The sequence below is a fragment of the Manihot esculenta genome, chromosome 8 (genome assembly GCF_001659605.2).
Source record: "Manihot esculenta cultivar AM560-2 chromosome 8, M.esculenta_v8, whole genome shotgun sequence".
NCBI classification, from domain to species: Eukaryota; Viridiplantae; Streptophyta; class Magnoliopsida; order Malpighiales; family Euphorbiaceae; genus Manihot; species Manihot esculenta.
This window is the reverse complement of record NC_035168.2, coordinates 41,462,992-41,490,358: the sequence shown is the minus strand read 5'-3', so window position 1 is coordinate 41,490,358 and position 27,367 is coordinate 41,462,992. Positions and strand designations below refer to the sequence as shown.

The window sequence follows — 27,367 nt, the reverse complement described above, 5'->3', positions numbered from 1 at the left end:
GTGGTAGCATGGGTGGTGGACTTAGCAATTGTTGGGAGTCCGATTTCGGCATAATTGCTTCTATCGCCCAAGTTGCCAAGTCCACCACCGTGCCCAATTTCGGCATAACTGCTTCCATTGTAAAAATTTCCAAGTCTATGACTCGTGCTGCCACTAGTGCCCGATTTCGGCCGAAGTGCTTTAGTATCGTGGGTGGTATACTTGGCAATTGTTGCGATGGAAGCATTTATACCGAAATCAGGTACTGATGGTAGCATGGGTGGTGGACTTAGCAATTGTTGCAATGGAAGCAACTCTGTCGAAATCGTGCGCCGGTGGTTGCATGGGTGGTAAACTGGGCAGTTTTTGCATTGGAACTAGTTCTGCCAAAATCGGGCACTGGTGGTAGCAGGAGTAGTAAACTTGAAAATTTTTGCGATAGAAGCAACTCTGTCAAAATCGGGCGCCGATGGTAGCATGAGTGATAGACTTGGCAATTTATTTGACGAAAGCAACTCTGTCGAAATCATACACCAATAGTAACATGGTGATAGATTTGGCAATTTTTGCGATGGAAGCAACTCTGCCGAAATTGGACACCATGGTAGCATGTGTGGTGGACTTGAAAATTTTTGCTATGGAAACAACTCTGTTGAAATTGCACTCCAAATTCGAACCTTGAACCCCAAACCCTGAACTTTGAACCCTAAACCCGGAACCTTAAACTCTAAATCCAAAACCCTGAACCCTAAAACTGAATCCTAAATCTTGTACCGTAAACCCTAAACCTTTGTCATAAGTTTATTATTCCATTGATTGCTTCTTCTTTTTTCTTTTACGGAGCATATTTTTGGACTTTTATAGTTATGCTGCTAAAATTATGCTTTTTTTTTTCTTTTCTTTGAGTCTACTTCGTGGATTTTGTGTTACTTCACTCAAGGTTTTTATTCTTAGCTGCTTTACTTAGAAAGAGTTGCTTAGTCATTCTATAATCGCCTTAAAAGTAAGTATGATAGACAGTGAGAAAAAGTATTTTAAATGGACTCATTTTAATAAATTAGAATTTGGTATCCAGTGATAAAAAAAAAAAAAAAACTAATTAATTTTTTAATACAATGAAATTTTACAGAATCTATTAATTAGTCTCTTAATTAAATTTTCATACTGCATCAACTAAATAAAATTTCAAATTACTTAAAATTAATATTGCATATGAATTTTATCGTCCGTGTGAATGTTTATTAACACTGTTCATACAAAATCCTTCTTTTTTTAATCCCTCTATTTATACACTCACTCAATGAGAACAATACAAAATCCTTCTTTTTGTAACAGCTTGTTAATTTGAGGTATCACACTTTATCACCAAGTAAAGCTTAGCTTTTGAAGTGAAATTTGTTAAGCAATGAATACTAGGTCTGTTTTTCAAATTCTCTGACAGTGAAAACACCATTTGAATTCTGTAATTTGAAAGACAAATTATATATTGTCATATTATACAAATAAAAATGGTAAAATTTCAATTTCCAGATCCACGAAAAGATTGAGATTGAAACAAAGAATCACATTTTTGAACGCTCGCATAATCATATCTTATCTCTGTAGTAAAGAAATCACCACCTGTTTTGAGTGACAATTAAAGAGTATCCATAGTTTGCAATAGAAAATTGAAGTCATCTTCTTTGACGAAGTAGCTGTGGCGGGTCCACATCAGATAGGCTTATTCCATCGAATGATCGGAATATCTCTTCCATTGAAAAAGGTATGCTGAAAATTTTGAAATGCTTCAACTACGAATTTTTACAATTGGAAGATATTTTTTTATTAAGTTTTGTTGACTGTAATTGTTACCTTGAATCAACATCGAGCAAGAAAGAATAGTTATTGGGCATGTTTATAGAATCTTCTGCCATTAGCGTTCTCATCTTGCCAATCACCTGTTGTTCCAGGCATGATATAAGAAATTTAATATTAAAAACTGTTTATCTTCCCATCGAACTGACATGTAATTTGGAAAACTCTATCCTTTTCCACCTACTATCAAATTATAAATTATTTTTCAGTGCAGAAGAAAAGGGTAAGTACGAGTATGATTTTTGTGCACACATTAGTATGTTTCAACTTAGAAGTGAAAAGATAGAGATGATATTTTAGGTGCTCTTTTTCAGTTTGCCCTTTTCTTCACTTCTAATTATTCCTCCGTTTTTAGAGGTTGTGGGACTGGGACTAGTGTAGAACTATTGAAATAGGGAAAACTGTGCACTATGCCACTATCACTTACATCTGGAGATAATCCCTGTGTTCCGTATTTATCATCCCAGAACATTGTCCCAATGCGATATATTTGCGGAATGCTCAACATCTAAGCAACAAATAAAACAGAGATGTTAGTCAGTGCCAGGAGTTTATCAACCCGTCCTCTAGATTTTAAGAGATCAGATAGCTGACTCAACTAAGCTAAGTTCATGTATTTTCCGGTTTGTCCGCCTTTCTTTATTCAATAACTATTTTCTTGTTTGTCCTCTTTTCTTTATTCAATAATCATTGTTTTAATTTTTAACTTCCCTTATGTCAATTTTATTTTTATTTTGCAACCTTTACATCGAACAGTGAGTTAAGGTGCTCTTTTCCAAACCATATACTGGATCATTTACCGGGCATAATTCATTTGTGATCTCGTCAGCAGATTTTTGAGCTTTTTGATGCAACACCTGTGCAGATTAACCATATAATCTGTTACTAACATCATGAATCCTAAACTCAAAACAATCATTTGGTTTGCTAATCTAGGTTTAAGAAAATGTACCAGAAACCCCACAGCTTGCCTTATGTGTTGGAGTTCATCCAATGATGATCCTGCAAACTGTGAAATATTGAATAAATAACTTTTTTGCTTGCCATTGCTTTGTCCTTTGCATATGTTAGTCGCATTTTTTAGCTTACCTGATTTGATACTTTCTGGCACCACTGTTCCAATTCCTGCAAACCTGCCTTCAGATATTCTCCATTGCTAAACGAGCAGAACTCACGCCGAAGCAATAAGCTGCTAGGACAATAATTTGGATATGGAGACTCCTATGAGAAAGTTGATTTAGTTATTATGCTTAATGATGAATTGGAATTGATGCTCTTCTTACCTGTTAAAGAGCTGTACGTTTATGAATGAGAAAACCTGACTGAAAATTTTCCTTGTGAACACAGGAGAGACCTGAAATTGCCAAAAGTTAGTTGAAAGGCATTGCGAAATATTATCGTTGACACAAAAAAATGAAAAGCTGATATTTTTATGCTTACATTATTCTCTGACATTATACTCAAGGTATTGTCTAGCTTATTAACAATGCTTTGCCAATGTATGTTTGATGCTTGCTGTCTTGCAACAATATTTGAATGAATGTTTTTAGATGACCCTCTTATTGATCTAGCTCTCATTGATCTCGGTGCCTGTCATGGTGATCAAGAAAAAATAAAGTGACTGCAAAATCCCTTTTTTTATTTTTTCATAACATTTTTGTCATATGAATTTGTGCTTATTCTACCTGGATGCACAAATTCAATAACAAACTTATCTCCTTCTTGACACTATCACGGATCAGCCCATATATTTTCTCAACACATGCAGTTAGATGTTGCTTAAATAGCAGTGCTGGATACTTGGCTTCCACTTTTAACTGCTCACTGGATTTTCCCACCATTCCACTGTACCCACTTGACACTCCTATACCCATTGAAGGTGGTTGGAATCCCTATAACACAAATTTTCAGATTGTAATTTTGTACATGGAACTAGATGCAACAACAATTTCATAGATAGAACTTACTTGTACCATTCTTCCAAATAAGGTTGTTGGGGAGGTTCGATTCCGCTGTGATGATGCATTCTGCATGTTGCTTGCCTTAAGTGTACTTTGGAGAAGAAACAAAAGAGTAGAAGTTGTTGAGAGCCAATATGTTAGGTTACTGGTGTTATCTTCACTCTTCAAAAACATATTCAGGAGATCAGTATCACAACTTTGAGGCTATCATATAACAATATATAAAATGCATTCAACTCTAGTTAGGAGTGTAATGGACTGAGCCAAGCCCAGCCAAGACTTCCACACGTTTAGGCTTAGTCCTACATATCTTTTAATTGGCTCAAGCTCAAAGTGAGCCTCAAGTCAATATTATAATCCCAAGCTTAAATTCAACTTGCTTTATTAACTGAGCATATGGAGCTTATTGAGGAGCTATTTTATGATTGAACTAGTTGCACTAATAGACTTAACCCAAGGTTAATATTGTTATGTTGAAGGAGCACCTCTACACAGGATTTGATTGTCTGAATGATTCTATCAAATATATTTGTCTTCTCTGCTTCAAAGGATCTCCATTGAAGAAGTGATTTGTATACAACACAGGCAGCAACAGGTCTGCTCTTATCAAACTGTTTGTCTTCCACAAGACATTTGATGAGTACATCATGGTTTTCCTGTGACAGGGCAGACAATGATAGATTGTACTTTGAGTGACTGCACAAATGATTCACTAAATACTGTTTTAATTTATTTAATTGGCATGTGTGAGAGTTCATCTTTCAGATGATGTTTACCTGTTGCCTATCTGTTAGGGATCTTTGTTTAGTTAAAAGGGAGACAAGAGGTTCTGGCTCCTGGAAATAAAATTCCCATTGTTAGATCTTGGAATAATACATGACTAGTGTCTACTTATTGCTGTAAGTTTATGAAAATGTGTACTGAAGGAGGGTGGCTCTACTTTTGTCATTTGAGGCCCTTCCTCTATTTTGTGCCCGTTGACAACATTCTGCATTCACATGGAGGGTTAATACTAAATTATGACATAACTACTCAAGGAATACAGCTGTGCATAGTAGCATACATTGACTTGAGATGAAACCCTTTCAGGTGTTGCTTTCTGCACCAGAACAGCTGGTCGTTTGCAGAGTAGTTCATTCTCTGACTCCAGATCTTTTATCTTATGCTTGAGGCTGGAAACAAGTCAAGGATACAAGAATGTATGATTGCATGTTTTCCAAATGTGTTCTTATGCATTTGCATTAGATATGCCAGGTCAGTTGTGGCGTGTGACTAATACTTTGTTCTTTAACATTTCAACGCTAGTATCTCAAAATTAAAGAACACAACAGACTTTACTACACGTTTGGTATGAGAGAACACAACAAACTTTTTAAGTTCTTTGTTCAATCTTTCATTGTGTACAAATGAAGAACAATTGGTAAAAATTGGGAACTCGTCCAGATGAGCTTGACAAAGCTTTTTCAATATTATAAAGCAACCAAAAATAGTATCTCGATGGAACAAGTGCAAACAATGGTTATAACTTTGGAGAAGATTAAGCTAAGATGCCTTTCAAGGTTTGGTCAATGATTCTTGAGTGACAATAATGACTTCTTTCATCTACAGAGGCCTACCTAAGGCTTTATCTTTTGATAAGTATGTCGTGTTATAAGTACATTGAGTATCATCTTCACATGCTCTTACAATATGCAAGGGCTCGGGAAGTTTGGGATGGTCTATTTTTTTTGTTTTTTTGGAGAATTGGGCATGGGGATACTTTGAACTCTGCTGTTATTGATATAAAGGACGTCAATATTTTTTGGTCTAAGATAAAGCATGTTAGGTGATATTAAGGATGTCAAATTATTTTGAAGTTGTGCTTTTTTTATTATTGTGTCAAATATTTGGATGGATAGAATTGCCCCTGTACCTGTAGTTTTAGTGCTAGGTTCTTTAATCTATGGGTCAAGGTGGGGACTTTAAGTTGAGTGTCTTAAACTCTTATTCAGAATAATTAGGGGTGATGCTTTTCTTAATATTCTTTTCTCTGTTGTTTGCATGGAGAGACTCGACTACCATCTTAGCTTAATCTCCTCCTAAGTAATAACCATTTTCTGCCCCTATTTCTTTTCCAAACCACCGTATATTTTGTATTCCAATTTTTTCATTATAGTTTTGTGCAATAATCGAGCTTATTTTCTGATGTTTCTAGAGCACTCCATGTGTACATAATGTGTAAGTGTGTCTGTTGAAATATTTTTCTGGCTCTAGAAGCAGGAAATTGTTCGTCAGATATCATTATGAGCTTTTCCTTGTTCCTCATTCTCGAAAATTAATCTAAAGAGGGACGAAACATCATTTCCATATGCCTATAAGAATGAAAAGTGAAGAAAAAAAAAAGAATTACGATAAAAATTTCCATCATGGACCCAATTCTTACATATCTAGTTCTTCAGAGAGACCATTATTTGCTGATGCAACCAGAGCTTGCTGCCGTAGTACCTGATTCTCAGATTCAAGATTGGACAAATTCAATTCTAATCTGAAAACAATAAAATACAGTTATTTGACCACCTTGGACAATAATTGAAGTGTTTCATAACAAATTCTATAAATAATTACCTTTCGATGGTCTCTTGGAGTTTCATCGTTTTCAGCTGTGCTTCTTCTGCGTCTCTTAGTCTTGCGTTGCTCTCATTTTTTAGTTTACTACACTTGTCCTCAAACTCCTCCATTTTCATCTTCATCTCTCTTAGCTTATCCTAATATTTTCAACACATCAAACCATTTGTCAAATAAAACAATTCTCTTCTGCGAATGTGCCCATGTGTTTGTATGTCTTATTCTGCTTGGGTGCCTTCCCTTTGAATGGATTTATGTTCTTTAATATTTGAATGCTGTGAATCATTCCCCTTTTCAGAATTTGCATTTGCTGATTTTGAGCTAAGTTTTGAATCAATTGTTTTTGCTTTGTATTGTGATAGAGCATTGCCTTTGAATAACAATAAACTGCATTGGGTTCATTTTAATAGCAATGATGGTTTTGAATGGTCAGCTGGGTTGAAATAGTGATAGTTGGTTGTGTTGTTGATCTTATGGAAATGCTTATAAATGGTGCTGGTTCTATGTGAAGTAATGAATTCTACTTCTTAGATGGCACGGAGGCCACATTAAACTTGGCATCTATAATAGCTGATCAGTGAGGCATTTTAGAAAACAACCAACAGCCAAATGACAAAAACGTACCAAAATATGTACTACAAATTTACTATACTTGAAAAATTGTTGTCCAGCATAGAAGGTTCCTAATCAGGAAGATTCAAATCTTTGGGATTCTAATTAGACTTGATTTAAGGGATTTTATTCTTATTGTAAATATTTCTAATTTAGATTGATTATTTATGTATAAATACTCAAACCTTATAAAGTTCAATTCAATTGGAATAGAATAAAAAGTTACTCCTAAAATTCTTTATAGTATCAGAGCTTTTTTGCTGATTTTAGGGTTTAAATTCATTTTTTCTCTAAGCTTTTTTTTTATCTCATCGTCGCCACCAGCAGGGTCGCAAGACCATCGCCGGCTAGCCGTCCAGTTCCGACACCAGAAAGCCAAGCGCATGAGGCTCACGCATCTTTTTTTATTTTAGAGAAACTTTATCCTGATATATTTTTCAAGGCTCAATGTGATTTTTTAGTTTATGATGCTTGTGAGTATGCTAAACATATAAGAACCTCTTATTGCTCCAGTAACAATAGAAGTACGACCTCTTTTGTGACCATCTATTTTGATGTTTGGGGACCTATTCAAACGGTCTCACTATCTGGTAATCGTTGGTTTGTTACTTTTATTGATTGTTGCAATCGCATGACTTAGGTTTATTTGATAAAGGCAAAGAGTGATGTGATTTCTTGCTTTAAATCTTTTCACAAGATGATTTGTACTCAATTTGATACTAAGATAAAAGTTTAAGAACTGATAATAGTACATAGTACATGGATGGCCCTTTTTCTGCTTATTTGGAGTCTAATGGAATATTGCATCAAACTAGTTGTCCTTACACTAGTGCCCAAAACTGTGTTGTTGAAAGAAAAAATAGACACCTGTTGGAAGTAGTCCGATCTCTCATTTTCACCATGAACCTTCCAAAAACCTATTGGGGAGATGCAGTCTTAGCCGCAGCTTATCTCATTAATAGAATGCCTTAAAAAATTCTTGCCTTTAAAAGATTTTTAGAGGTACTACAAGGGAAAATGCTTATATTGTTCCACCAAAAGTATTAGGATGCACGTGTTTTGTTCATACTAGAACAGGTGGGAAGTTCGATCCGAGGGCTATTAAATGTGTGTTTATTGGGTACTCTCCCACACAAAAGGGTTACAAGTGTTACCACCCTCCATCTAGAAAATACTTTGTCAGTATGGATGTTACATTTAGAGAGACTGAACCTTACTTCAGTGCTACCCCATCACCTCTTCAGGGGAGGACAATGAGAGAGAAGAGATGATTCATAATCCTATAACTCTAGAACATTTTACTATGGAGGAGACTACTATACAGGGGGAAACTATTGGTGATCAGGAGACTATTGGTGATCAAATTGGGCATTTGGATAAATCAGATTTAAGGAGATACTCAAGAAGAGACAAAATAGAAGCAGAAAAAGCCATTGTGCAGCCTACTCAGTGTCATGAATCTTCCTCTTCTCCATCTGGTGAGTCTTCCCTAAACCTTGAGCCCTTTGATGATCTAAATAAACCAATTGCTCAAAGAAAAAGAGTTAGATCTTGCACAAAACACTCTATTTCTAACTTTCTCTTTTATGATTCTTTGTCTCCATCCTATAGAGCCTTTGCCTTATCTATTTCCTCTGTGTCTATTCCACAAGATTGGAAGGAGGCTCTTGCAGATCCTAATTGGAAGGGAGCAATGATTAAAGAGATGAAAGCACCGGCAAAAAATGAGACCTGGGAGCTTGTCACTCTCCCGCAACTTGTTGGCTGCAAATGGGTGTTCACTGTGAAACACAAAACAAATGGATCAATTGAAAGATTCAAGACTAAACTAATGGCCAAGGGATACACTCAAACCTATGGAGTGGATTACCAGGAGATATTTGCTCATGTTGCCAAAATGAACTCAATCAGAATATTGCTATCTTGCGCTATCAACCTTGATTGGGATCTACAACAATTTGATGTGAAAAATACATTCCTCCACGAAGTCTTGGAGGAGGAAGTGTATATGGAAATCCCTCCTGAATTTGCTGATGAAAAATACAAGAAAAAGTGTGCAGGCTAAAGAAGGCTTTGTATGAGTTGAAGCAGTCACCCAGAGCTTGGTTTGATCGATTCCGTAGAGCTATAATTTCCTTTGGCTATCAACAAAGCAATGCTGACTATACCCTATTTATCAGAAATCACAAGGGTAAAATTACTCTTCTTATAGTCTATGTTAATGACATAGTAACGACAGGGGATGACACTGAAAAGATGGCTCGACTGAAAATACTTTTGGCTCAGGAGTTTGAAATTAAAAATTTAGGAAAACTACAATATTTCCTGGGAATCGAGATTTCCAGGTCAAAGAAGGAAATCTTTATTTCCTAGAGAAAATACATTCTGGATCTTTTAGAAGAAACTGGTATGTTAGGTTGCAAACCAGCAAAAACTCCCATTGAGAGCAATCACAAGCTATGAGCACGGATTGGTGGATCAGTGGATATGGACAGATATTAGAGTTTGGTAGGCAGATTGATTTATCTTTCGCATACTCAACCAGACATAGCATATGTAGTCAACTTAGTCAATCATTTTATGCATGATCCTCGTGAGTCTCACATGCAAGCTGTAAAGTCTGCTCCTGGAAAATGTCTCATATTCTCTAAACACGGTCATCTTCGCATACATTCATTCACAAATACAGATTGGGCTGGATCACTTGATGATAAAAGGTCGACTAGTGGGTACTGTACACTTGTGGGAGGAAACCTTGTCATTTGGAGAAGCAAAAAGCAAAGTGTTGTTGCTCGACCAAGTGCTAAGGTGGAATATAGAGCAATGGCGCAAGGTGTTTGTGAACTCCTACAGTTACGGAGATTGTTGGAGGAATTCAAACTATTAGATAGGGATAAACTCCTCTTATACTGTGACAACAAAACTGCCATCAGTATAGCTCACAATCCGGTTCAACATGACCGAACAAAGCATATAGAGATTGATCGACAATTCATTAAAGAGAAGTTAATAAATGGTGTCTTGAGATTAGATCATGTGACTTCCAATCAACAGCTAGCTGATATGTTTATCAAAGGGCTCAGCAACAAGACCTATCATATTTTGGTTTGCAAGTTGGGCATGTGTGATATCTATGCGCCAACTTGAGGGGAGTGTTGACCAACATAGAAGGTTCCTAATTAGGAGGATTCAAATCTTTTGGATCCTAATTAGACTTGATTTAAGATATTTTATTCTTATTGTAAATATTCTTGATTTAGGTTGATTTTTTATGTATAAATAATCAAACCTTATAAAGATCAATTCAATTGGAACAAAATAAAAAGTTCCTCCCAAAATTCTTCAAAAACAAATCAGGAATCAAGTCTCTGATCTATTTGGATCCATCAATTATGTTGACTTATTTACTAATCCTAGCTGATTCTAGAGATTTGATTTGATCTGATTAGGATCCTTAATTATCTCTGTAATTATTATTTGATTATTTGCTTTCTGTTTAGATATGATTCTCTGTGTATAAATAGTCATGTAGACCAATTGTAAAGATTAAGAGTGAAATACAAGAATACTCAAAATTTTTCCCCAAAATTCTTCATGGTATCAGAGCCTTTTCCTGATTTTTTTGGGTCCAAATCCAATTCTTTCCTCTTTAGGGTTTCAAAACCCTAGATCTACCTTTTTGGTACTAACCCATTTAGGAGCCTCTCATTCTCTCACCGCCGGCACCAGGAAAACCGCTGGACTGCCGCCGGCCGATCGACCAGCTCCGACGCCGGAAAAGCCTGCTCGTGAGGCTCACGCGCCACCCCTTCCCTGCGCGTGACCCGTCGCTTCCCGGCGCGTGACCCATCGTCTGTCACTGCTTTGCTGCTCCGATCACTCCAGCGACGATTCCGATCATCTTTCTGGCCTTCCCGTGCTACTAACCGGTCTTTTTGGTGAATCGATTGGGGTCTCTTGTGTGTATAACCTTGGATACCTCCTATTCTGTCACAGTTTATAAACCTTTACCATGGCAGAAGGTAAAACGGTGTCAATGACAGAAGGTAAAAGGGTGTCGATAGCAGAAGGTAAAAGAGTCTCGATTCCTAACTCTGATTACTCATTCTTTAGTGCCACATCTGACTTTGTAAAGTCAGGTAATGCTTCATCTCTTCATAATATTCCATGGATTATCGATTCTGGTGCGAATAGACACATGACAGGTTCTTCTAAAGGTTTTCTCAATTATTTTCCTTCCCTAACCAAAGATAGTGTCAAAATTGCTGATGGCTCTTTTACTCCCATATCTGGAACAGGTTATGTTATTTGCACATCCAATATTAAATTATCATCTGTCCTCTATGTTCCCCACTTTTCTGTCAACCTTTTATCTGTTAGTGCTATCACCAATGCCCTTAATTATAAAATTGAATTCTTTCCTGATCATTGTGTTATTCAGGATCTTCACACAGGAAAGAGGATTGGCAATGGTAGACTGCATGATGGCTTATATATGTTGGAGGGTGATCCAAGTTCTTCGATATCTCAAGCCTGTTTTGGAGAAAATAAGGATGTCAATCAGGAAATAATACAGTGGCACAGACGGTTAGGGCATCCATCATTCTCTGCCTTAGAAAAACTTTATCCTAATTTGTTTGCTAGAACTCAGTTTGATTCTCTATTTTGTGATGCTTGTGAGTATGCTAAACACACTAGAATATTCTATCCTTTGAGTCATAATAAAAGTCAAATTCCTTTTGCGACTATTCATTCTGATGTTTGGGGGCCTACTGAAACTGTCTCCTTGTCTGGTAATCGATGGTTTGTCACCTTTATTGATTGTTGCACTCGAATGACTTGGGTCTATTTGATTAAAGCTAAAAGTGATGTCTTTTCTTGTTTTCAATCCTTTCATAAGATGGTTTGTACTCAATTTGATACTAAGGTGAAAATTTTGAGAACTGACAATGGAAGAGAATACATGGATAGTAGCTTTTTTGCTTATTTGGAGAGTAATGGGATAATACACCAGACTAGTTGTCCTTATACTAGTGCTCAAAATGGTGTTGCTGAGAGGAAAAATAGGCATCTACTGGAGGTAGCTCGATCTCTTATGTTCACCATGAATCTACCCAAAGCATATTGGGGAGATGCAATTCTTGCATCTGCTTATCTTATCAATAGAATGCCTCTCAAGACCCTTGACTTTATAAGTCCTTTGGCGGGTCTACAAGGGAAGAATTTATACGTTGTTCCACCAAAAGTATTTGGGTGTGTTTGCTTTGTCCATACTAGGACGGCAGGAAAACTGGATCCCAGGCCCTTAAATGTGTGTTTGTTGGGTATTCTCCAATACAGAAGGGATACAAGTGTTATCATCCTCCCTCTAGGAAATACTTCGTTAGTATGGATGTTACCTTCCGAGAAACTGAACCCTACTTCAGTACCACCCACTCACCTCTTCAAGGAGAGAATAATGAGCAAAAATAGGTGATCTTGAATTCTGTGATTCTGAATGATATGGTTCAACTAGAAAGTTTGAGTTCTAGTCGACAGGGGGAGATGTCCAATCAGGGAGAGAGAACTGGTCGTTTGGACAAGTCAGATTTGAGAAGGTATTCAAGGAGAGACAAGGCAGAAGAAGCCATTATGTAGTCTACTCAGAGTCAAGAATCTTCTCCTGGTGAGTTACCCAGTCATGAATCTTCTTCTGATGAGTTACCCACAACTCTTTCTTCTGGTGAGTTACCCACAACTCTTGAATGTTTCAATGACTTAGATAAACCTATTGCACAAAGAAAAGGGGTCAGATCTTGCACTAAACACCCTATTTCTAACTTTGTTTCTTATGAATCTTTATCTCCTTCCTATAGAGCCTTTGCCTTGTCTATTTCCTTTGTGTCTATTCCACAGGATTGGAAAAAAGTTCTTGCAGATCCTAAATGGAAGAAAGCAATGATTGAAGAGATGAAAGTATTGGCTAAAAATGAGACTTGGGAGCTTGTCACTCTCCCACCTGAGAAGAAACTCGTTGGTTGTAAATGGGTGTTCACAGTGAAACACAAAGCTGATGGCACAATTGAACGGTTTAAGGCCAGATTGGTTGCTAAAGGATTCACCCAAACCTATGGAGTGGATTACCAAGAGACATTTGCCCCAGTTGCAAAAATGAACTCAATCAGAGTTTTGTTATCTTGCGCAACCAACTTGGAATGGGACTTGCAACAGTTTGATGTGAAGAATGCTTTCCTCCATGGAGATTTAGAGGAAGAAGTGTTCATGGAAATTCCTCCTGGGTTCGCTGATGAGAAGACACAAGGAAAGATGTGCAGGTTAAAAAAGGCTTTATATGGGCTAAAACAATCTCTCAGAGCTTGGTTTGACAGGTTTAGCAGAGCCATGATGTTCTTTGGTTACCAACAAAGCAATACTGTTCACACTCTGTTTATCAAACATAATAAGGGTAAGATCACCCTTCTTATTGTGTATGTTGATGATATAGTGGTGACATGTGATGACAAAGAGGAAATGGCTCAACTAAAGAGGTTATTGGCCCAGGAATTTGAAATCAAAGATCTGGGAAAACTGCAATATTTTCTAGGTATCGAGGTGGCTAGATCAGAAAAAGGAATTTTCATCTCCCAAAGAAAGTACATTCTGGATCTATTGAAAGAAACTGGTATGATGGGGTGTAAGCCAGCAGAATCTCCCATTGAAAGTAATCACAAGCTGAAAGCAGGAACGGGTGAGTCCGTGGATATTGGAAGATATCAGAGATTGGTAGGAAGGTTGATTTATCTCTCACACACTCGACCGGATATAGCCTATGCTGTTAGCTTAGTCAGCCAATTCATGCATGACCCTCGCGAGACTCATATGCAAGTTGTACTTCGCATCTTGAGATACCTAAAGTCTGCGCCAGGGAAAGGGCTTCTTTACTCCAAACATGGTCACCTCCGAATTGAAACTTTTACAGATGCAGATTGGGCAGGATCTCTCGATGACAGGAGATCCACCTCTGGCTACTGCACAATTGTGGGGGGAACCTTGTCACCTGGAGGAGCAAAAAACAAAGTGTTGTTGCTCGGTCAAGTGCGGAAGCAGAATACAGAGCAATGGCCCAAGGAGTATGTGAACTCTTATGGTTGCAGAAGTTATTGGAAGAGTTGAGATTGTCCGAGACAGACAAGATAAACTTGTATTGTGACAATAAAGCTGCTATAAGTATAGCACAAAATCCAGTCCAACATGACCGAACCAAGCACATTGAAATTGATCGGCACTTCATTAAAGAAAAATTAACAGACGGTGTCTTGAGCCTAGTTCATGTGACTTCTATGGGGCAACTTGCGGATGTGTTTACTAAAGGGCTTAACAAGAAGATCTACCATAATCTGATTTGCAAGTTGGGCATGTGTGACATCTTTGCACCAACTTGAGGGGGAGTGTTGACTTATTTACTAATCCTAGCTGATTCTAGAGATTTGATTTGATTTGATCTGATTAGGATCCTTAATTATCTCTGTAATTATTATTTGATTATTTGCTTCCTGTTTAGATATGATTCTCTGTGTATAAATAGTCATGTAGACCAATTGTAAAGATTAAGAGTGAAATACAAGAATACTCAAAATTTTTTCCCAAAATTCTTCAAATTATTTTGGTGCATAGTTTAATTTTTGGTAATCATGCATCAAGTGTTGTGAATACATTTGTGTCAAAATGCAAGGCAATATGGTGCAGAAAATTTGACTAACAGCCAAACAATTAAAACGTACCAAAAACATATATTCCAACACTTAAAAAACAAATCAGGAATCATATTGCTAGACTATTGGGATCCATCAAATGTCACTACATAATTTAATTCTCTGGTAATCATGACAGGCATCAAGTGTTGTGAATACACATCTGTCAAAAAAGCAATATGATTCAACAAAGTGCATTGATATAAAATGGTATTAATGTTATGATGCTAAACGTGTCAGGTGTTACCTCCAGTTCCTCATTTTGATTCCTTAGTGACTCTATTTTGATGTTGTCCACAACTGGAACTTCTTTGATGACTGGTGGGGCTTGTTCTATAGCCAACTTCGCTGCTTCTTTCTCCCGGATAATTGCAGCATAGGCTTCATCCACCTCTCCTTGCTTTTCTTGAAGTGCATTTTGTAACTTTGCAATTTCTTGCCCTTTAGCTTCTTCGAGATCAATCTACAACAAAATTTATTCTGATTGGCTTAAGTGGACATCTTAATTGGGTTTAGGAACTGACATTTTTTCTGTCAGTTTCTTGCTGACTTGGATTCTTTCATCCAATTAATGTAAACTTAGAAAACTTAATTCTTAGACTTCTCTGCAAGCATTCTAGATAAGATAACCATACGGCAGCAGCACATATAAGGATTAGGATGCACAAGGATGGGCACTGAACATGTTTGCATGTCCAGCTGAATTGTTCTGAGCATAACTGATAATTGTTTTCAAGTCTAAGTCAAACAACATTCAGATTGACTAAATGCTTATTGTGTTTCTGCACATTTGACTTTTAAATTCTTTGAAAGACACGATGTGCAGTATACCCTCAAATGCCTTTCAAATTCCAGTCGCCATGTTAACTCTTCAACGCGCTTCTCTAGTTTGTCCTTAGCTTCTTTAAGTGCCCCTGTTTCTCTTGCAGCCTGCACCATTAAATTTGTGAATTTTAATGTACACATAGTAAAATATAATTCTAGCTCAAGTGAATAGTTCAATAACTAGATTTCCAAGGAACAGGAAGTGCAAGAAAATTGCTTTTTGTGAAGTGATACTCACCATCCTTAGCTTTCTGAGCTCCTTTCTTGCTACCCTTGCTCTCCAGAGACATTGAAGTGTGAGAGTTGCTTTCTTTTGCTGTTTATAAGCAGAAAGAGCTTGGAACCTTCTCCATTGTGTCTGTTATATTCGACAGATATAAGTAAAATTTTTCATCTGTTAGGTTCAGCAGGGCTCAGCCGGAGAGTTCTATTACCTGAATAATAATTGCAGCCTTTGTTCTTCTTCTGTATCTATATTCATTTCGAGCTGCCATTGCACGTAATCCAGTTTGAATAAACATTGCTGATGTCTGTAAATTTATGTAAAGTCTTCTTGCTGTATGAGCACGAACATTTTTTTGTATACGGATAGAGGCTGCTTCTTCTCTCATGTGTTCATATAGCTTACGGGCAAGTTGTGCTGTTTAAGGGACAAGACAAATGTAACGGTCAGTCCTTTTGTTGCTAGGTTTCACAAATATGACCATGGAAATGGGCATTGTCTGTAGAAGTGAAAATGGCACAAACCAACTTCATCCCAGCCCAAAGAATACTAATAATAGTTTGAAAAGCAATTATTTTGTACAGAATCCTGAAACAAAGGAAAGCATTTTTTAGAGTTGATGGGTTCTGTAAATACATGGGCACACCATCATTATGATTTTATTCTATTCTCTTGCATACTCATCTGTAGTAGGTTCTTGTCGCCTGAAAATGATATGCAAAAGCTTAACTGCCCAACCTTCTGTTTATTTTGTATGGGTTAGGTAGTCTCTGTGAATTTTTGTCATGGAGCAACAGAATTTATTTCAGGAAAGATTGGGTAACCTCTCCAGAGTTTTTGCATGTGGATTGAGGCCCTCCGCATAGCAATAAACACTTTTCTGGTTAGATATGTCCGAATTTGTCTCTGGATTCGTCTGGCAGAACTAGCCAACACCTCACTTCTTTGTGCATCTAACTCGGCCATCTGTCCAGCTCTGAGGAACACCTTTGTTTTCCCCATCTGAATCAAGCATTTAAGGAGTTACCAAAATATATAAGTAATTTTCAGATGTTATACCTTTTAATTTTCCCATGATAAAAGTACCTGGTAACCCTTTAAACCCATTCTTTCCAAGATGGCAATGCATGCTGATTTTTCATCAGACCTGCTCAAGGGATAGTGAACATTATTGTTGCAAAATATGCTGTCAAAATTGTGCTTTTGCTATTGGAAAGTGATGTAGGAGCTGTACAATTACATTTATCAGAAGTTACAAAAAAGATACATTTATATCAAAATGGTGCATGTAGCTAAATAAGTAATGCTCGTAGTCTGGCCCTTGATTTCAAGGCATCTATTTTCATGCCATCCAATGAAATGATAGTATATGATGAAGAGAAAGGGTCAAGAAAAATCAGGTGTTAGTAAAATATACCCTTCTAGAACATCAGGAGTAAGCATTCCAAAACGATCAAGGAACTCATCAAACGTTCTTTTTGTCGGATACCCAGCACAACTTATCCTAATAGCCTCTAGCACTCCCTGTCATATATATAATCATCATCTACATTAGTAGTCTGAAAATCGTTGTTTCACCTATAACAGAAATTGAAAAGCTATATCCTAAACAAGGTACAAGAAAATTTGATCTTACCCCACATCTTAATTGGTTTAATACGTTGAAGTTCTCAAAGATTCCAGGCCTCAAAAGTGTATTTGGCTTTACACATCTGATATAATGTGGCTCTGTTGTGTTCAATGTCTCCATTAAAGCTTGTAATTGTTGCTAGATGTTAGATTTGAGCCAGGGGTGAGCCAATGTCTCAGTAATATATTATGTAAACTGGTGCAGAAACACGGATAAAGCTTACCTTGATTCGGGTACCGATGGAAGAGAATTTGGATTGCTTGGATGTCTCTTCCGGTAATGGAGGGAAAAGATTAGCAACAAAAGGGCACTTAGATGCATTTAACAAGGCTTGATGCTCTGCTACGATATAATCTTTATTTTTATCAAGAAATTGATCAGCTTGGTATGTAACCTGTTTACAAATGGCACAGCAGAAAGAAACCAGCAATTTGTAGATTGTCTAGCTGGATGGTCAAGGATAAAATTAAAACTATAGCTTACATCTCCTGCATAGTGATTGATTGTGAAGTCAGTTCGAGCAAGTTTTGGCTTGCTGAAGCGTCTGTGTCCTTTGTATGTCTGGTACATCTTCTGTGCAAATGTCTCATGAGTTGACTTTGGAAACATGCTGCATCAAAAATAACCTTGTGCTTATATCCAGATGATTGCAGGAATGAAGCATTATTACTTTTCATTTCTGTTTTTATGTTCTACTGTTTTTAATCTCTACTGGAGATGGTGCAAGATTCAGGCCCTTTTTCTTCTCCAATGAAAACTTTGGCGACTAGAGATTTTATTGGATGTGTTATTAGAAACCCTGATATGCCAAGGTGAACAATTTTTTAGAAGGTTAACCATTTCATAGCTAGATTATTGTCGCTCTCTCTCACAAAATTAGGTGATGTATGATGTTGCAAGTAGGAAATTCATACCAGGCCTCATCAAGAAGGGCTATTATACCCCCAGGTTTCTGCAGGCAAGGACATAAAATTAAGATGTCACGAGCATGATGTATTAGCTTAATATAAAAACTATCTTCTAATAACCAGTACCTTCTCAATAAGATCCAAAACATCCTGGTTATCTACAAATTCAACGTAGCTCCAATTTATTTCCTCTCTTGTATACTCTTCTTGCTCCATCTTAAATACGTGCTGTGGATAAAGATCCATGAGTGCAGAATAACAAAGGTATGCATGTATTGAAATTATTCTTAGGAATTCTATCTCCACCTGGTTAAAATGTTGTTGCAACTTCTCATTTGTTAGGTTGATGCATAGCTGCTCAAAACTACCAAATACAGTATATTAGATTTTCCTGTTAAAACTTTAAGATTTCTTTTTATTATAAAAGCTTATTTTCCACCAGCACCTGTTAATCTTGAAGCTTTCAAAGCCATAAATATCAAGGACCCCAATTATACTTGTTGCATTGGGATCTTGACCTATTGAATTATTGATCTTATCCACAATCCTGCAATAGTAAATTTTAATGAGATCAAATTGTTTTCAAAAATATAACTCAAACTGAATCTTGTGATTGCTGTTTGACAGAAATCATGTTGCCAACGTCTGCTCTGCTCAAAAGTTAACTGAGCTGTACTCTTATGTTGCAGAGAACTTCACATTCTTTACTTATATTACTGGCTTACCATCGACATATAGTTGATAGTTATGGAGTGATATTGACTTTCTTACCAATCAAACAGCCTAGAGTACACAGTCTTAGCTAAGGCATCACGACTCAAGACAGCTAAATCTGGGTCCAGAGGTTTTGTAATGTTTCCGTCAGGAGTCACTATGACACGCTTGCAAAGTGAGTCTTCCAGTGCATTCTCATTGCACCTAAAATCATGTTTTTAAAACACAAGCAGACATCTGTAGCAATTACTAATTAGCAAATAATTTCTTATTTTGATGAAATAGATCAAATTCTAACCTTAGTAGCTCTGCTGCAGTTAGAAGATGGTAGCGTGCTTTATCATCTTTGAGTTTGGAAGAATCTGTTTCTTTTCCTTTGATGAAGTCAATATTTCCAAGATGGAGGATCGCAGCAACTACACGGAATATCGCATCCTACAGAAGAGAAATGAACTTCAGGTATCTGCATTATGCCTACAGGAAACTTCAAATCAATAATTTGTTCCTCTAGGGTTGTAAATTATCAAAACCTGTTCATCCTGGCTGATCCCTACAATATCCATTGCATTTCTGGTCTCCAAATACTCTCTGGCATCATCTACATTTGCTACTTGATAACAATTGGATTGGTTCAAATAGTGGAATTCTCTTGGATCCCCTAACTTGAATTTTTTTACATCCTGATAGGAAACATCAGTCAGGTAGCTTTCCCATGACTTATTTAACTTGGTTGGAGTAGAAGAAAAAATATATAGAATCACCTCTGGGGGTGCTGCACAAAGCATGTAAAAACAATGGTAATTTCTCTCAGGGTCAGAAACTTGGCAAACACGTGACCTTTCAAGAAGATAAGTGCGAACTGCAGCTCCAGATATCTTCCCTTGCTTATCAAACTGTATCTCAACAAACTTTCCAAAACGACTGGTTGAATCATCCAATTTTTAGTTGTAAGTTCAACTAATATAGGAACAGGAAATTCTATATTTTGGGGAAAAAAAGGAGTATAGAGTTAAAAAGGCCATCAAAATTTCACCTGGAATTGTTATTTTTCACAGTTTTAGCATTCCCAAATGCTTCCAGGACTGGATTTGACTGGGGAAGTGGAAATATAGTTATGCATGCCATTAGTGGAATCTTCTAATAGTCAATATTGTGTCATTCTTCTAACTTACCTCCAAAACTTGTTGTTCTACAGTTCTTCCTTCTGTGCCTGATCTGCCCCCCATGAATGCAAGGTATCTCATAAGCATCTTTGTTGTCTCTGTTTTACCAGCTCCACTCTCCCCACTTACCAAAATGGACTGGCTTTCCTGTTCGTTCATCATTGCTCTGATACATAAATTTATTATGTTAGATGTATATTATAACATGATTTTGTGTAGTGTGTTTTGTGCTTCTATATTATACCTGTAACAAGTGTCTGCCACAGCAAAAAGGTGTGGACTCAGCTCCCCAAAAGCTGCTCCTTTGTACTGCTCCATCATGTGAATGTCGTACAAATGCGGCAGTCTTTGGAAAGGATTAACGGCAATTAGAATGTTCCCAGTGTAAGTCTGCTTATTCAGGACTGGTTATCAGTATTGTGGTTTATTGATACACATTTAGTTTGCAATGCTAACCAATTTCACAGTGATGTCAGTTAGGTTAATTTTGACTCACATATATCTCATTGAGAGAAAACCGACAAGCAAGGTTATGTAAGACCCCTGGTTCATGGAGGTAAGCCAATTTGGTCATGTCATCAACTCCTGCTGGTGGTGCCTCTGTGTCTTTCGGATATATGCTGAAAATTTCAGCAGCTATCTGGAGTTGAGGTAAAAGGAGCAAAAGTTTAGTTTATAAGTTTTTTAAATTGCTACAGTGACTTTTAGTTTAACACAACTTCCATATCTAAGAATATAACTTGATCACAAGAAAATATAAATATGACCATTAATAAGTTTGGCTTTTTATTGGCATGAAAGCAGGAAAAGAGTAAATAATAAAAATGGCCGAGGTATGATATGCAGCTCCTTTATGAATGCAGTTTGAATGCTGGCTTATTACCTATGCATACATTCTTGGACGATTACATACATTATTGTATCATAAAAAATTCTGAGTCATATTTTTACCTTATTGTAGTTAATAACCTGTATGGTAACTTTATAATATTGCTTCCTTTTTCTTATTTTACATAGCGCACTTCAAGTATTACATGGTTAAATGTGTTATTCAAACCGTCACTAAGAAGTGTATTTATATTGTTGGAATATTCAGGCAAAAGAAAGAAAGAAAAATCATTCTTTAGACTCTGAATGGTAAAGCTTGTTTGGTTCGGCACTACATTATTGGAAAGGACCTGATGAGAAGCTTCATACTGTAGATAGTTTCAAATCAATATCATATCAACATTTTAAGTCCAAAAGAACTGAAAATTACTGAGGATTAGAAATAATTAATAGGAATTGAACAATTTACAGTTTTCCCGTTTGTGGCAACTATGGTGGCATCTCTGCCTTTGATTGCTATTACTTCACCATCAATCCATGCATCCTCAGGATCCTCTACCCAAACATGTGATCCAACTATGATATTGACTGGAGTTCCCTGAATCATCAAATATAAAGAAAAGCATTTAAATGTTGTGCTAGGAAATATAAGATGGCAAAAGAATAAGAAAATGAAAAAACAGAAACTGATGATTGAGGACCTTACCATATTGAAACCTATATGATCATAAAAATTCAGATTAAGAATGATCTGAAAAAACCTGGATGTGTTGTTGGAGAGAGAGAGAGAGAGAGAGAGAGAGAGAGATGTCTTAAGGGAATGGTAGCATGTTCTGAGGATTGTAGAGTGTTGGATTGCTGTATATGAAAGTAGAAAAAGGATGATGTAAAGGAATTCAAAAGAAGAGGAATGCACAGGCGGTGGTAATGCTAGAGCAAAAAAGCATCAGCCACCCCTCACCTCCCTCCCCCACTTCATTTCAACTTTTTGCTCGTTCCACCTAGGATGCTGACTTGGCACAATGAGAAGCCCCAACATAAGAACTATTTTGATCATCATGAGGCCAGTTTTGTGGGTCCATTGCTTAAGCCATACGTAGAGACCGCATCCACCATATACATTGATCTATGCTTATTGCACCCATGTTGTTCGTGGACCCAATGCATTACCATGTTATGGTCTCAACTGTTTCATTTGGTTTTGATCTGTAATAGCATTATTACTGGTACTTCTTGTAATTTAAAAGCTGATCCGTATATTTTTAGTAGTCACTGCCCTAACTTTTAATTGGACGTGGCCTTGAAGTAGGGTGCTCAACATGGTTGCGAGGGATCAATCGCTTGAAGCATTCCTCAATTAAGGACACGGCTGCCCCTTGTTTTGAGCAACTTAGAATTTTGGAGTTTTTCCAGAAACATTATTTTGCCTTTGCAACGAGATGACTGAATTATGGAAGAAGAATAGTGATAGAATTAGAGACTACCAGTAATGCCTGGTTTTTAAAGTAATATGATGTTGTCAGTCAATAACATAATGAATGACATTTGGTGATTTGTGGAGATTAAAAGAAGGCAGATGACAACTAGAATGGAGATGATCGATGTAGACCATGCATCTTATTTTTTAAGCAAGTCTCCTCTCTTTACTCACCTTTAATATGAATACTAAGCATTGCTTCCACCCTCCACCAAACTTGAGGTGGCCGTGTGGGCCTTTCTGTGGCTTTTTTATTCGTATTCTCAAGTCTTCCTTTCTCAAATGCCGGTGCCAGTAAAAAAAGAGCTTCTTTCTTGTGGGACCCTGAAGACCGGAAATTATGCTCTGCATAGCTTTCCAACCGATCTTTCCTTGCATTCCTTTTCCTTTTTCTCTTCTTTATTGATCTGTTCTCTCTCATTACAACTGATTGAATCATTATTCTTGATTGCTAAGGCTGTTCTGTAAGATAGCTCGGAATAACCTGCTTGTTGCCCTTGTAAATAACCCACGCTGCTGCGCTTGCTTTGTATGCTGTGTTATTCATGAGGTGCCTTCTGTTGTCAGAGCTTTTTTACAAATAAAATTGGGCCAAGTAATGGATACAGAATTGGCCCAAGAAAATAAATTCATGCAATGTCTCCCCAGTAAGAATATAAGCTGGGATTAGACTTCAAACTCTGGAGATAAAGCGGGAATTCAACACCCTTTACCTTTTGTTTGAGAGGAGATTTTTCAAGGTAATGAAAAGTTTCTCTAAGATTTAAAAATCTTGAAACTGTGTTTAGGAAGAAATGTAAGTTTTTAAAGTAAGGTCTTTCGAAAACTCTCAATTTTAACCCACCGGATTGGTGGATTGAGAATGTTTCTTTTTAAATCCTTCAAATATCTTAAAAAACAATCATTACTTTTCAAACATAAGAAAATTATCAGAGTTTAAAAATTATAAAAAATCATGCCTTATAAAATTTTATTTTACTCTATTTCGTTTTAGACAGAGTATTAATTTATTCTTAAATAAATTATTTAAGTCTTTTTTTTATACAACAGCGCTATATTTTTCATTCTTCTCAAATTTTTTAGTATCTTTTAATATATTTTTATTTTCGCCAATTGTGTTTTTCTTCAATTTCATGAGATCTGCTTGCATGAATTTATCTTTTCATAAGATCTGCTTGCATGAATTTATCTTTTCATGAGATCTGCTTGCATGAATTTATCTTTGTCCTTTTTTATTATTAAAACATAACTAATTTCTATCCTGTATCCTTTTTAATTTTTGGAATAAAAAAGCTAACGAAATCAGAAAATCACTTTTTAATTTTTATGATTTTCATTTGTTACAATGCATTTTCACTATTTTAAACATAAAAAACAAATCCTAAATATATTATTTATGTAGTTCTTTTTAACATCTATAAAAGCAAACCTAAGAATAAACATGAAGAATGAAAATCAAAGAAGCCCAAAAATTATTTTAAATCCTCTTGTACCCTAAGGGAGGGTTTGTATTCTTCATTTCCAGCTTGAATAACACCACATAAGGAGCGACTCCAAGAGGCCTAGTACATGTATTTGCTACTTCGGCGGAAGAAGTGGGAGGAGTGTTTTGTTAATCAAACCGACATGTGCCCAATCTCGATTTTCAGCTTATTAAGGAAGAAACAAGAAAAACTAAAATTACATTCTAAATAAATCACATAAGTCTTGCAACTGCACTTCAGTATTTGTAGAAAAAAGAAAATAAGGAGATCCTTTCAAATATTTGGGAATTTTGTGTGCTACTTGCATTATTTGCCTGCACTTTGTGTGAGTCTTTAAATTTTTGAAATTATGATTATATAAATATCACATTTTTTTGTTATTTTTTAGTATTTATATTTATAGACGATACACTATATATATATATATATATATTTTTATAAAATAATAATTATTTTAAATATATATTGATGCTAAATAAACAACCGCAAAAAGTGAGTCACGACCTGTCGTTACGAGATAGGTTCATGGGATAAGTATCAAGTGAGTAGGAGATGATTGAACATCCGAGTTATCACTGAAAGACTCACTATTTTTCGATAAGGCGAATCTCGGCACGAAGTTATTATTATCAAATACAACTTGGAACATCTCCATTACCTATGATCACAGAATTTTTTCCTACCAGTTGGTAGGGGTGAGCATTCGGTCGGTTTGGTTCAAAACCGAATCGAACCGAATAAACCGAAAACCGAAATTTTAGTGTTTATAAAAACTGAACCGAACCGATTTTGGTCAGAAACCGAATCGAACCGAACCGGTCTGATTCGGTTTGATTCAGTTCGGCTTGATCGGTTTCGAATTTTAATAATTTTTTTATTTTTTACACTTTATTTTTAGTATTTTAAAATTTAATTAAAATATTTTAATTTTAATATGATTTAATTTCTCTATATTATTGAAAAAACATATTATTATTACTAATCGGTTCGGTTCGGTTTTTTCGGTTTTTTTTTATCAAAACCGAACCGAACCGAAATATATAAAAAACCGAACCAAAATTTTAAATCAGTTCGATTCGGTCGGTTTTTTCGGTTTGAACCGAATACTGCTCACCCCTACCAGTTGGTGATCTTTCTTATCAAGAAGACGGCCACAGTACTACTGAATTATCAAAAAAAAAATACTAAATCCATTCTTGTCTCTTACAGTATAAAAGGAGAAGAACGACAGAGACCAAGTACGTCATTCTCAAATACTAAAACTCTAAACATTTCATTACACTTTCTCTACTCGTTGAGATACTGACTTGAGTGTCGGAGTGGCTGCCATGGGCACCCACCACCTCACATTGTCTCCCTTGCAGGTTCTAGCCAATCGTAGTACAATTCCATTCCGGCCATGTTATCAATCTAATCTCCACAACATCAATTGGTTCTGTTGCCAAAAAATCCATTGAACTTTATCTGTTCATTGGATTGAAATCGATTTCTTGTTCCTTTATATTTTAAAGAAGAAAAAGAGGATCTCTCTCTTCTCTGATCTCTTGAGATGGCCGGAGTGGTACATGTCATTACGGGAGGACCTGATAAGAGCAATGAAAAAAATAAGCGTAAGGCAGGGGATGTCTTATTTGTCCATTAAGAACCATGGGTCAAACAAAAGGTAAGATTTGGTCCTGCCGATAAGGCGGTAGGGTCCTTTCAAAATGATCCCTTGGTTGTTAAAATCTTGTTGAATCGGTATAACGTAAGGTGGGTGCTTGTGGATACAAGTAGTTCTATTAATCTTCTCATCTTAAATATTTTCAACAAGTTAGGCTTAGATAAAAATAGTCTTGCTATTTCTATCTGTAACGACCCGGAAACCGGACCGCTACCAACGCTAGGATCCAGATCGGTATAAGGCCGCCGGGACCCGTAGCAAGCCTAACATACATCCTGTATACCTGTTAAATCCCATACATGATCAAACATATACATAAAACTTTAAACTTTTTCTTTCATTTACCAAGCTTAACCTGTGCATGCACAACTCAAAAACATAAAACCCCACACTGGAACCCTCATCAAATGCTCCAATGGGGCAACATAACATATATCAAGCTTGGCTTAACATAACTCATCATAAAACATTACATATAGGTCATGTATAAAAAGGGATTTACTATAAACGTTAGGGCCAAGTATAATACTAAACCTCATTACATTATCTTACATTACATCACTTTACATTATCCATGTCCACTACTATACTATTATATAACATAACTATAACATACCCTTAACCATTACTCTTTTGACTCCCTATGCTACCTCTGGTCCTGCAAAACTGGGGTTAGGGGAAAGGGGTGAGCTAAAAAGCCCAGTGAGCAGAACAATAAAACAATTCATTAAAACATATGCTATCATGGAATGCATCACATCACAAACAAATCGCATCAAGGATGGAATTGTCACCAATAGCCCTCTGCATAACGTACCAGGTCTAGCCGTGCCAGGGGCGATACGGCCACACCTGGTTTTCTCTTACATATATATATCATAGCAAGTCCAACTGTGCCAAGGGTTTTACGGCCTCACCTGGTCTTCTCTTACAGTCCAACTATGCCAGGGGCGATACGGCCTCACCTGGTCTTCTCTTACATATAACATAGTGCTAGGAGCGATACGGCCTCACCTGGTCTTTCCATCTCATATCATATCATACCATCTCATGTCATATCATATCATCTCATATCATATCATACCATCTCATGTCATATCATATCATCTCATGTCATATCATATCGTCTCATGTCATATCATATCATATTAAGGGCTAGAGGATCATCCAATATCCATCCACAACAACATCATCATATAATGCAATGCAACATATTCGTGGATTCTAATGCAACAACCTATAAACATGGCAATCGTGATGCATGGACATGCTTAAAAGTTAATTTGCTTTAAATAAAAGAGTTGTGTTCTACTCACCTCTGGCTACCTCTGGACTAACTCTGAAGCAGCTAACACTGCTGAACACTTCGGTTCCTCAAGTCCGATCCTCTTGAAGATCGAGGGTTGGTGCGATCCCTAACTTGGAGATAGGAGAAATCTAGCTCCTTGGGTCTCCAAGCTCCAAAACTTGGTCTTAAGCTCAAAACCCTTAGCTCGAGAATGGGGAGAAAACTCGCCCATTTTCGGTCTGAGGGCCTTTTATAGGTGGCCGGTCAACCACTTTCGGCGGCCTAAGCTGCTTTCACAACTTCACCACCTTCGACAGCCTAACGTGCCCCCTAAACTATCACATGTTCGGCGGCCGAACTTGAGGTTCGGCGGCCGAAAGAAAGCCACTTTCGAAAGCCTAACGTGCCTCCTAAACAGCCCCAT

General features: G+C 36.8%; 1 protein-coding gene and 1 long non-coding RNA gene across 8 annotated transcripts; one reads left to right on the top strand and one right to left on the bottom strand.

Moving 5' to 3' along the window:
- Positions 1 to 1,415: 1,415 nt before the first annotated feature.
- LOC110621218 (myosin-12-like) lies at positions 1,416 to 22,330 on the bottom strand. The gene is given in 41 exon segments (XM_043958886.1): positions 1,416 to 1,657; positions 1,659 to 1,746; positions 1,831 to 1,916; positions 2,261 to 2,341; positions 2,634 to 2,690; positions 2,786 to 2,842; positions 2,923 to 3,022; positions 3,117 to 3,187; positions 3,274 to 3,423; positions 3,519 to 3,725; positions 3,801 to 3,956; positions 4,280 to 4,450; positions 4,571 to 4,630; positions 4,735 to 4,782; positions 4,858 to 4,966; positions 6,217 to 6,318; positions 6,399 to 6,538; positions 14,988 to 15,203; positions 15,572 to 15,670; positions 15,804 to 15,923; positions 16,000 to 16,205; positions 16,613 to 16,790; positions 16,875 to 16,935; positions 17,206 to 17,312; positions 17,425 to 17,556; positions 17,642 to 17,812; positions 17,902 to 18,028; positions 18,333 to 18,370; positions 18,453 to 18,554; positions 18,633 to 18,690; positions 18,772 to 18,873; positions 19,098 to 19,244; positions 19,339 to 19,475; positions 19,571 to 19,720; positions 19,802 to 19,961; positions 20,074 to 20,132; positions 20,213 to 20,369; positions 20,448 to 20,593; positions 20,700 to 20,843; positions 21,501 to 21,629; positions 21,738 to 22,330. Coding segments are annotated over 41 exon segments (4,674 nt in total). The 5' UTR covers positions 21,741 to 22,330; the 3' UTR covers positions 1,416 to 1,615.
- On the top strand, positions 1,603 to 23,468 carry LOC110621219. Of its 7 annotated transcripts, XR_006351642.1 has the most exons (6): positions 1,608 to 1,741; positions 19,016 to 19,215; positions 19,358 to 19,499; positions 19,728 to 19,741; positions 19,852 to 20,587; positions 20,671 to 21,236. It is a non-coding gene; the product is annotated as an uncharacterized LOC110621219 (long non-coding RNA). The 7 variants fall into 7 exon arrangements; XR_006351640.1 differs by adding an exon at positions 22,341 to 23,468 and having other exon boundaries at positions 19,358 to 20,587; positions 20,671 to 20,854; XR_006351641.1 differs by having other exon boundaries at positions 19,728 to 20,587.
- Positions 23,469 to 27,367: the final 3,899 nt, after the last annotated feature.